This window comes from Glycine max, chromosome 8 (assembly GCF_000004515.6).
Source record: "Glycine max cultivar Williams 82 chromosome 8, Glycine_max_v4.0, whole genome shotgun sequence".
Taxonomy (NCBI): Eukaryota; Viridiplantae; Streptophyta; class Magnoliopsida; order Fabales; family Fabaceae; genus Glycine; species Glycine max.
Genome location: NC_038244.2, coordinates 39,559,996 through 39,571,690, shown reverse-complemented (window position 1 = coordinate 39,571,690; position 11,695 = coordinate 39,559,996). Strand labels below are relative to the sequence as shown.

Here is an 11,695-nt window from a genome sequence, read left to right as displayed (position 1 = left end):
CAAAGCATCAAATAACACTTTCGAGTTCAACGTTTCTAAATTTTTAACACACCAACAAACCAACCGAATCTAATTAAAAAAATACTACAACTTCATATTAAAAAAAAATCGTACTTAAAATACTTACTTCAAATAAATATCATCTATAATTTTTTTTATTCAAAGTTCAAACGTTCATCAACACCAACCTAATTTAATTAAAAAAATAATACAAATTTCACATTCAAAATATTTTCTTCAAATAAACATCGTTACACAATTTTTCTGTTTATTTTTGACATTTAAACACACACTAACAAGCCTTTTAAACATAAAAGCTAATATAATTTTTTTAAAATAAAATGCTTCATACCACAGAAATTTCCAAAGCCACCAAAATGCCAAAGCTACCAAAACGAAAGCAAAATGTTCAAAGGGAAGAAAAAACATAAAAGCTAATATAATTTTTTTAAAAAAATGCTTCATACCATAGAAATTTCCAAAGCCACCAAAATGCCAAAGCTACCAAAACGAAAGCAAAATGTTCAAAGGGAAAGCGCTGAAGAAAAAACATAAAAGCTAATATAATTTTTTTTAAAAAAATGCTTCATACCACAGAAATTTCCAAAGTCACCAAAATGCCAAAACTACGAAAACGAAAGTAAAATGTTCAAAGGGAAAGCGCAGAACAAATGTACAAGACTCTGGGTATTGGTCGGGTATTTAAACACCTTCAAACGCCATCACCATTGGCGTTTTCATGTAAGTCGCAGGAATCAATGGCACCTCCCTCTTCCAAAATCGCAACCACCACAGGCGCTTCCCTACAACTCTGCAGGCCAGTTTGCAACGCTGCAACCTAGGGCTACGCGTTTGATTGAGCCTTCACCAAGTCGCCACTACTGCTGACGCTTCCAAAGCCACCTCAGCAAAAGGGGACGCGCTGCTGGGAATGGCGTTTCCATGGCCACGTGGCTCGTCCTTGTCGAAGGCGCCATCAGCACTGGTGCCATGCATGGCCAGCTACGTACAAAACAACCCCCCCTGAGAAATACCTCCAAAACAGCCCTAGTCTGGGAAATTCTTTCTAAAAGAAACCCAAAGAAGAAAATGTGCCCAAATCAAAATATTGGTCCAGGGAAGATAAAAATATCTTAACTTGGAGTGAGTTGCACTTGCACAGAGGAGGGGAGACTAGAGAGCAGAGGGCCTCTGGTCAAGTTGCAATATAAAAAAATACCAAACTTTTTCTTTTCTTCTACACTACTTCGCCCACAAGGAACCCTTCCTTTTTCCATCACTACTAAGTACTAACACTGAAACTTGTGCTTACTCTTGCAGCAAAGTGAATAATGGCTTCACTTTCCACCTTCCTCACACTCACTCTCTTCTTCCTCTCACACGGTAAGTCATTCCCTCATTCTCCCTTTTCCTTCCAATTCCATTTCTCATTTCTTTATTTCTTTTTTTTCCTTTCAATTTTTTAGTTAACGCCAAAGAAATCGTCATCACCGAAGAGGGTTACACCGTGACCACCGTATTCGACGGCCACAAGCCTCACATCTTCCCTTTCACCGTTCTCCAGCGACCCTTTTCCTCCGATCTCATCCTTCTCGATTCCGTCAACAGCACTTTCTACACGGCGCAATTCCCCATTACTGAAGGTTCTTTTCTTTCCCTTTCTTTTTTTTAGTCTTCTGGGGTGTGCCAAAGTTTCGATTTTTGTTGATATTTTGCGGTTATTCTTCGTTATTCTGTGGCAGAAAGCGTTTTCACGAGGCTTTCTGGCGATGGGTCTGTGGGGTATTCTGATGGGGACGTGGGTTCTGCTCGGTTCGCCAAACCCAGAAGCTTTGCTTTTGATATGAGAGGGAATGTGTATGTTGCTGATAAGTCCAACCGTGCAATAAGGAAAATTAGTGCCAAGGGTATGTTTGTAAATAATTCCTTAATTTGGTTGCAATTAAAGTTTGTCTTTGGCTTCGTTTAATTGTCTTGGATTGCATGATGTTGATTGAAAATGCATCTATTTACTACCAAATGCGTGAATAAACTTGCACGAAGTTATTCTAGCTTAATGAGCGATCTCAAGTTTGAACCTTGGACGTTTAATTGCATTAAATTACTCGAAGGAAAATCTTTGTTGTCCATGATGATCCTACCTGACAAGATTGACTTCCTGCAGAGGATTCATGTGGTACCCCCAAAAAATGCATCTGTTCTGTTTTTGGACAAGTAGTTGTAGGATTTGACTCCTAAAATGAGACTAAAATCAACTGTCATATTAAATGTGCATGCTTAATAAATAATGAATGTCTTGAAATATCAATAGTTAATTTTTTACCATGACTGAAATTTCTTTATTTTCTAAAGCGAGTTGCTTATTTCGGAAGAGCCAATTCCATAGTTGCATGAAAAGAGGAAGAGAGAGAGAGAGAGAGAGCAGATGAAGAGGGAAGTTTCACTCTACAAGCAAAGCGTGGGCCAAACTATTTATGTAAAATGTTGAATGTGATGGCCTCCAGTTTTTGCTTTAGCTTAGAGTAGCTTAATGATTGTTTTTAAATGAATGACTTGGATGATAAGTCTCATGGGTTGTGTTGAACATTCCTTTTGTCTGATTTCATCTTGACTAGGTGTGACCACGATTGCTGGGGGAGAGTTCTCAGAAAAGTCAAGAACAAAGGATGGGCCTGCACTTAATGCATCATTTTCAAATGATTTTGACCTGACTTTCATTCCTGGGCTGTGTGCTTTGCTCGTGTCAGATCACATGCATAGATTGGTCCGCCAGATTAATTTGATGGAGGAGGATTGCACCCTTGGTTCTAAACCTGGTGAGATTTTAGAATTTGGGGCATGTGTATATCTGCTAGTGTGTATATTTTTTTTTAACTTTTACAAATTTTAGATGAGTGTACACCCCATTTTTTAGGTGTAGGAGGTGGAAGGAAGAGAGACAGAAAGAAAAAAAAAAGGAATAAGAATTGGTAGACACTTACATTCTAGTTGGACCAGAGAAAAGTGTAAGTATGATAAGTAATATGATATGATAGGAAAAAAGAGAGAAAAATAGTAGGGGTTAATGAGGTGTTTGGAATGATGAAGTGTTCCCATATCACTACTCAAAAATAAAGGGGGAGAGAGAAAGTGAGAGATGTGATGTGTGATAAAAAGAAAAAGTGAGGTGGAAGTGAAGTTGAAGTACTGTAGAGGTGCATAAATATCACTGTTGTTAAGTTGTGTTTCCTATTCTTTTTAGCTTAAAGCATCTCTAACTAAATCAATCTTACACAAATAAATAAGTCTGTAGAATGAAGATTTCAGTAAATCCATCTTTGCAATGCCTGATTGCATTTGAAATTTTCATATAGTCATGTTCAAGATTGAAAGTCCAACTTCATTTTTATCAAAATAATAATCCACCTTGATTGAAATTAATGTCATGCTAACAGAAATTATAATAAATACATCTAATTAAGTGGTTATTTGATCTAAATAAACTGTTGTAAGTGGGCTACTACATGGTGTGAGTGTGTAAATCTTGCACTAGTGTCTAGTACATTTTTTAACCCAAACAATAAGGTAATAATAGTATAATAGCTTAAGTGAATGCACAGACATAAATATACTTGATATGGTTTCTTCTATTGCGCCAAGGCTATGACGCTTGTATGTTTTGTAATATTTGTAGAAACATGTCATGATTCATGAACATAGCAAAGGCAAACAGTTTCAACCTGAGGCTGTAATTGTCATTCACTTATGAACCTTTCTATTGACTTAAAATTTTGAAAATATAAATCATCACTCCATCAATTATTTCATTACTTGAGTTATGCAAATGAAGGTTCCTGTTTAGAAATGGGGCAGTTGATAAGGTGAAAGATGGGAGTGTATATTTGCTCTACTGTTTGGAATTTGGGAACAAGTGGGCAGAATGAAACCTAGTGGGGACCAATGTCTCTTGTGTCACTTTCAACACGGGAATTTTTCTCCCTGCATTTAGGCAAACAAGTGGCCACCTCTTAACTTCATCTACATTTTGCACAATTCCAAAAACAACCTTGACTGAAACTTCTCTCTTCCTCATGTTTGGTTTTAGGGGTACTTTTGCAGTTTTTGCCTCTCTCCACTTAAATAAAACATTATTAAAAATGGATAATCTTAATATCCACCTTGTCCATACCTATTTTCTCTATTAAAATTCAACCACCATCACACCTAACTGTTATGCCAAATGTTTTTTATTTTAGATAATTCATTTGCTTTTTTCCATGATTCTTGTTGATGATTAATTTCACAAAGCAATTAAAATTTTGTTTTATCTTTTCTTATTCATTAGATTTCATCTCTACTTTCTTTTTTCTTGGAGTGACAGTTCCTCTTAAGTCTCAACCATCCTGGAAGCAAGAGCTTTATATTAAGTTCCCCCTTGCTCAATTATTACCTTGCCTTAATCTAACCTAGATACACTAATTCGACTATAATGTGAAAAAAAAACTTCTTTTGTCCAGGACTAGGTGCAGTTATGACTTGGACTCTTGGATTAGGACTTTCATGCTTACTTGGCTTAGTAATTGGAATTGTGGTGCGTCCTTACATCATCCCTAATGTAAGTTCCTCTCAACTTGTTAAGATGATATATTGCCGAGTAAAATTACTTACACCTTGTCCAACTGAAAACTGTGTAGACAGAAAGGCACCAACCCTTGCCACTTCACCGAGACATGGAAGCGTTACCTAACCAGTCTGGGGAAGCTAGCACAGACGCTCTTCTTCGGCGCCAAAAGCGCAATTGCTAGCTGCAGTTGCTCCTCTGTTTACAAAATCCTGATGAGCTTTTGGAGATTGAGTCTCTCTCATCTTGTTTGCATGTCTAGAATTAGAATCAACATAGTTTCTCCAAGGCCACATCTGGAATCAGTGTCTTTGCTAGATTTAGATGCCTGCAATAGCGGTGAGGTAACAAAGTCAGGTAAGTATTATGACCAATTGAAGGATTTGATGAGTTTTGATGAAGATTCAAACAATGGCAAGGCAACCTTTAACAAAGGAAATGATAGCATAGGAAGGAGGAATGTGTGCTATGAAGGTGATGTCATGATGAAGGCTAACATGGGCTTTGTAGAGACACCTAAAGATAACAATAACATTGTTCGTCAAGAATCTTCTGTGTGTAAAATGGGTATTGTGAAGCGTAGATGAAGTTATTTGTAAGACATGAACTATGTTATGAAACTAGCATGCATATATTTTGTCACCAGCAACCATCTTTTTTGGCTTCTTTTGCTATCTAATAGTATGTGTTTGGTTTACTGTTGAGTGACCCCAAATGGTCGTTGAATCATAAGTTACAAATTTCTACTTCTCAGAAAATATGCATAGGAATGTGTCCGTTCAACTTAACGTTAAACCAAACACACCCTGAGTAGTAACCATGCCAAGTATGGATATCTGCACCTTTAAATATCATTGAACTTCCAAATGAAAACTTGCTCCATACTGAATAGGATAATTTCTGCGGAAAACAATTAGTTAAGCTTGTCAATGAAAGGATAATAAGCCGTGGTTAAGAATTAAGCAATTAAATGTCGCGTACCTGGAACTATTGGAAGGATGTCTTATATATGGTATAAGAGCAATTTTGGCTCAAGTAAAGGTGTGAAGTTGAGTCTAGGTTTGTAAATTAAGAAAATTAAATAATATACTCGAACAAATGCAGGAAATATTACCCGTATTGTAGAAAAAAAGTTCCTTAAAAAAAGTCCGTTCACTATAGTACGTACATATAATTTTGATATATTAATTTTAGTGAATTTCTCTGGACTTGAACTCATAACTAGCCAGATGAAGTAGATAATTTTCTTTTTAAATCAAATTCAACAATAAAACAAGAAAAGATCTCTCCATGACTTGCATTTTTCGATGCACACTTATTGTCCTATGCATACATCTAAACCTGGATTATTTCCTTAGGAAAAGGCTTTAAGTCAAATATTCAATTGATGAACCTCTTTTTTTTTTTTTTTTTTTCTTTTTTATGATATCAATTGATTCTCAATTTTTTTTTTAATGATATTGATGTGAAGTATCCTTAGTTAGTTTTGTTTATAACTAATCTTTATCATGATTAAATCCTAACTTATTACATCAACATTTCAAATCTTATAGATATAATTGAGATTTCACATGAAATAAATTTTTGGTATAAAAATAAAGTAAACAATTAATGGTATTTTTTTAAAAAAGTAAAATAAGTATGAAATAATAACAAATTACTTGACACAGACAAAAAAACATCTACCTTTTAAAAGTAAAGACTTAACTTTATAATATAAAATTACTTGACATAATGTGCCGAGCACATTCTAAAATTCTAAATTAAAATAAAAATCTAAACTTAGTTATAAGATTTTTTTTACAATTATACTAATTAAATTAAATAATGTGAGGAACTCTATTTCAGTAAGTTAAACCTAATGCATGAGTTATTACAAATTTGTTTTTGGTTCTTACAGATAAAAATAAATAAACAATGTTAATTTGACATTGATTTTTCTAAAAGACCATCTACAACTAAATTAAATTGAATTTTTGTTCAATTTTCTAAAATTATTTGTCATATATTTAATTTTTTTCATAGTTTTTATTGAATGAAATTTGTGAGTTTCACTAAACATGAGCTCTAGTTTCTATCTGATGAATCTCATTCTTAATTTAGTATGATATATAATTTTCAACCAATTAAAAATGTATTAGAAAGACAATACTAAAAAAAGTGTTGCTACATTCTTGCTTCAATATGTTCAAAGCATTATAATTTTTATCTTCTTTTTTAAAATAAATATTATGTTTTCCTTTTAAATTGTAATGCAATATTTTATTTTCATAATTTTTTTTACAATTTTATTTTTTATACACTGGTGTAAAGTTTTCTTATCAATATTCATTAAAAATATTTTAAATATAACTTTTAAAATAAGTATTACATAATCCTATAATCTAATCGTGATGAAAATCTATAATTGAATGACATCATGTTAGTGAATTCTAAATTTCTAATTATTTATTTTATCATTCAATATTCGTACCTTAACCCATTTTTTTTTTTAAATATAAAGTAATGAAATTGTGACGATTTCATTCACATGCTACTAGGGGAACTCCATTCGTGTCACATCGACACATCGTAATCCGTGTTAATTAATTTAGAAAATCTAGCCACCTGACCTTAACTCACCGAAAGACGCTTCAATTTAGACTCTAGTCAGCAAAATGTCTGGGCAACGCTTTCAAGCTTGGCATCCATATAAATCCAATTTCAACAAGAAATTCACTTCAAATGCATATTATAATTTACTTATCTAAAATGAATAGGTAAAAATAAATTTACTATATTTACAAACCTTATTAATCGATGTACTAAAAATATTCAATAAAGAATAAAATTATTAAAAAACATGGTTGAAACTTGAAATACAATAAAAAGTACATTAATAATACTTTCTAAAACATCAGTTTTGATTCATTAAACAACATACTTAAACCACTTATTAGAATTCGTCTTAATTTAACGCATATTATGATATTGACTAACTATAAATTAAAAATAAATACCTTCTTGTTTAAAGCCAATTCCATTTTAAAAAAAAAAAACCTATACTCATCCCCTGATTTTTTTTTTAATTACATATAACACCATTCTCTTTTTTTTTTTTTTTATATTCCTACACTAATCCTCTTAATGTTTGAAAAAACATTACATTAACACTAAAATAGATGGTTCTAAAAGTTAAAAAAGAAAAGATATCTTGTGCAATCCAAAAAAATCTTAAGTGTTAATGTAATTTACTCTTTTAAAAAATTAATGTAAATTAGTACTGTAGACTCTTGATTTTAGTCTTTAGGAAATGTAATTAAAGAACAGAAAGAAAGAAATTACAATTTTTTTCAGAGTACTATTGGACATTTAAACATAATGAGATCATCAGAAGAAATAGCATGCAAAATTTCTTGATCCCTCCCCACCCTCATGATTGCCAGAGTTGCTTCTTACACTACACACCATAGCAACCTCCATTTGGCAGAACTGAATAAAACAATTAACATTATGATCAGCACCACCGCCTTCCTCTTACTAATATCTCACTGAAAGAAATCATTAATTATACCACTACCTATACCTGATTTCATTCTTCCCTCTCCATTGAGATCATTACTTCTAAAAATCTAAACTTCCTAGCTGTTATATACTCAATACCTGTAACCATAACCCATGGAACTCATTCTAGACCGAATATTTTGTTCATACATTGATTCCCCATAATCCACAGGCTTGATAACCACAGATTCCTGCTTCCTATCCTGCTCCTGCACTGCCCCAAATACTATTTCATTGGTTGTCTCATGGCTCTGCTCATAGTAAGTGTGAGGGATTGACGAGCGGTACTGATGGCGATGATGGTGTTTCTGTTGCTGTTGCTGCTGGAGATCTCCATCCCATCCGCTGTAGAATGCTCGGCTTTGTCGCAGTTGTTGCATTTTCTCTGCATCCTTGGACATGAAAGGATAGGTTTTTCGTGGGGTTGGGGCCCTTGTGTCGATGGAAGGGGGCTGGTCTTCGTCGGGGATCACAAAGCTTTCCTGCACCGGCCAAGCATTAACTTGCTTCTGAGGTTGCTGGATAAGTGGTTGTCGTTGAAATTGGTAGCTCAGGGATTTTCTTCTGAAAGAAGGAAATAGTCCTCCCATTATCTCCACCATTGACACACCGGTGTTGGCAATAAGCTTCCCAAGGGATCCGAAGAAACCTTCTTCCTGCTTGTCAGGTTCACATTCTGCTGGAATTAAAGGAGGCCTGACAGATTTAAAGGGCTTTTGATATGGACTTGGAGGAACCGAAGATGTTACTGTTACTGGAACCTGAGCCTGCAAAAAAAAAAAACATGAGATGGATTATAGACTCTTCATGAGCATGCATCTACAGTATCATGAGGCTGTAGTTGCCATCCCATCACTGCAAAGGTAATGCAAAGTTAAAATGTAATAACTTGAAACTATAGATAGATATTCCATTATGTAGCTCTCAACGGAAGTAACAAGATGCTTTTTACTGCAAAGTGTAAGAACAGTAGTTCTCAAACAATTCAGAATGTCTGGTGCAAGTTAATTTATTCACGAAATGCTAAAATTGGACAATCATATTCATTAATGACTATTTTAGTTATAAAAAAGTCTATATCACTATCAGTCTCATTCAGTGCAATGCTTGAGATGGAATAAGGCAAGACTAAGCACTAACTTCCTGGGATGACACAATTGTACCAAGCCTACGCTGCAGTAATGCCAGCATGTAACCAAAGAATCCAGCCCCAACAAGCATTGCAATCCCTGTAACATTGAAGGCAATCAGTCTAAATTTGATTAACAATAACACTTGACAGAATTTCTACAGAAAATCATGTATGATTTAGTTTACCAAGTGGGAATCCACTGCCATATTGATAAGCACAATCATCAAAATGGAGTTGGATCTCCCTGATGGCTCGGTTTCCTCTGTCTATGACGAGTAGCGAACAGCTACTTCCAACATAAGCCACATCAAAGTCACCAGAAAATTTAGCTTCTTCACTTGGTCCATCAACATGGCCCCCTCCGCGGCTCCATTTTCCACCAGCAATTGTCGTGACCCCTGAAATAGAAATCTTCAATGAAAAGCTCCCACATTTGACTCATGCGGTAACAATTATATAATCAAACCGGGCCTACAATATCATTGTAAGAGTACACGTATATAGGATTTGTAAGCTGTCTACAATTTCCAGAAAGGATAAGTATATGTAATAGTTATGATACTAACTATGCATAGAGGGAGAGGGGGAGAAAGATTATTATACCTGAATCACTAATTTTCCTAATTGCCATATTCGTAGTATCTGCAACATAAATATTTCCTCGGTCATCAACAGTTATCCCCTTTGGGTGACTCATCCTAGCCTCCCTGAGTTTTCCATCAACATGTCCAGAATACCCTTCAGCTGATCCTGCAACCAGCTTGGGTCGGCTGTCTGCACAATTGCAACGAACATTATCTTCATCAGGTGCACCTTACAATGTATACATACACAAAAGAAACTTTACAGTCGCACTGCAATTATACTCAAAAGACAAGTCCCATAGACACATAGTTCAAAATGCATTATAATCATGCAATGCATTTTCATTCAGCTCATAATCATGAATTGAAGTGACTGAGATATCACAAATCATGTTGCATAATCTAGAATCACATTATGCAAACACCAGAAAATATGATGCAACGGATCAAACTCAAACTGACAGCAATCTAGATATGCCTAAAACTAACTAATCGCCATTCCAGATCCAGCAAAAGGCAGCTGAACTTTCAAATTCTCAACAACAGCAACAAACCTATGATTTTTTTTCCAAAACATCACAATTAAACAAAGTGGATTTCACCAATCACTTAGAACCACAAGCCACCATCAAAAACCACATTGTGACACACTTACACAAAGAAAGCGAGGATGAAATCCTATAAATGTTACTATTAGCCGAATCAAGAATGAGAAGCTCCCCATTGGGCAACACCTCCACAGCATAAGGCTCGATCCCAAGCTTGCTTCCATCAAACACAGTCTCCACGTTGTACCCACTCTCGAACTTCATCATCGACCTGCTCGAAACCGCTGCAAAAAAAAACCCCAAAAAAACCCACATTTCAAACCTTCAAAACCCATCTACCAAAACCAAAGCCAAAAACCAAACTTGCACCAGATCCACACCCGTTTTGGTGGTGGCCTTGAGCGACCACACCCACTTGGTGAAAGCAGGCACGGCATTGGAGAGAAACCCACTAACAATTTCTGAAACCAAGAAGACACAGAGCTATCTATGAGCAAAAGAAGCAAACTTTGATGAAACGGAAGCGAGAGAATGAGCACAAGTGAATGGGGTCTTACTTGCTGGGGAAGTAGCGGAAGGTGCAGCTGAGACATGGAGAAGGTGGAGAGTGAGGGCCAGCAAGAGAAGTTTGTGCTTACCCATTTGAGCTGATCCGAAGAAGGGTGAAGCTATGGAGAATGTTGTGACGTTTCAACAATGGTGGTGAAGACTGAAGAGAGTGGGAGAAGAACCCTAATTCAAAGGTGTGGAGAGAAAGAAGATGAAAAGGAAAGGAAACTGGGAATGTCTCTTTTTTTGGGGTAATGTTTTAGCAGAAAGGAAAGGAAAGGAAAGGGAGTGGGTTTTTGAGTGAAGGGGGAAAAAGGCAGAGAGGAGAAGAGAGAGGAGGAAAGGTACAGTGCATAAAATAAGAGCAAAAGCAAAGGGGGGAGAGAGAGAGGGAGAGAGAGAGAAAGAGAGAGGGACCCTTTAATTGATATTGATGTCTTAAATTCGGAGTGTTTTTCGACAACAGGCTTTAAATGATGTCTTAAATTTAAATTGTTGGTTCAAAGTTTATTCCAGATTTCCAGTACTGTATTTTTTAATTTTTTTATGGGAGACAAGGGTAAGTTGTTTGACCATTATTTATTATTTATTAATATAGTATATTTAATAAATAATCATATTCCTTATGGATTTGATTTTCACGTTGCGTTTGTGTGTGACAGAATATTTTATTATTAAGGGGGGGGAGACTAAGGAATACGCATGAGAAACATCCCTCTTGCGTCTAGGACACAAGTCA

At 35.3% G+C, this 11,695-nt stretch overlaps 2 protein-coding genes across 2 annotated transcripts; one reads left to right on the top strand and one right to left on the bottom strand.

The window, feature by feature from the left end:
- The first annotated feature begins 1,098 nt into the window (after nt 1-1,098).
- On the top strand, nt 1,099-5,245 carry LOC100816542 (uncharacterized). The gene is made up of 6 exons (XM_003531970.5): nt 1,099-1,383; nt 1,467-1,643; nt 1,743-1,907; nt 2,616-2,816; nt 4,497-4,594; nt 4,678-5,245. The coding sequence occupies exons 1-6, from the start codon at nt 1,332-1,334 to the stop codon at nt 5,185-5,187; spliced, it is 1,203 nt and encodes a 400-aa protein (XP_003532018.1). The 5' UTR covers nt 1,099-1,331; the 3' UTR covers nt 5,188-5,245.
- A 2,631-nt stretch (nt 5,246-7,876) lies between these two features.
- Nucleotides 7,877-11,396, bottom strand: LOC100816017 (uncharacterized). Its single transcript, XM_041018505.1, has 7 exons — nt 10,965-11,396; nt 10,788-10,868; nt 10,515-10,691; nt 9,879-10,049; nt 9,461-9,673; nt 9,284-9,372; nt 7,877-8,910 (listed from the first exon to the last, which is right to left on the bottom strand). The coding sequence occupies exons 1-7, from the start codon at nt 11,047-11,049 to the stop codon at nt 8,236-8,238; spliced, it is 1,491 nt and encodes a 496-aa protein (XP_040874439.1). The 5' UTR covers nt 11,050-11,396; the 3' UTR covers nt 7,877-8,235.
- Between the last annotated feature and the right edge of the window lie 299 nt (nt 11,397-11,695).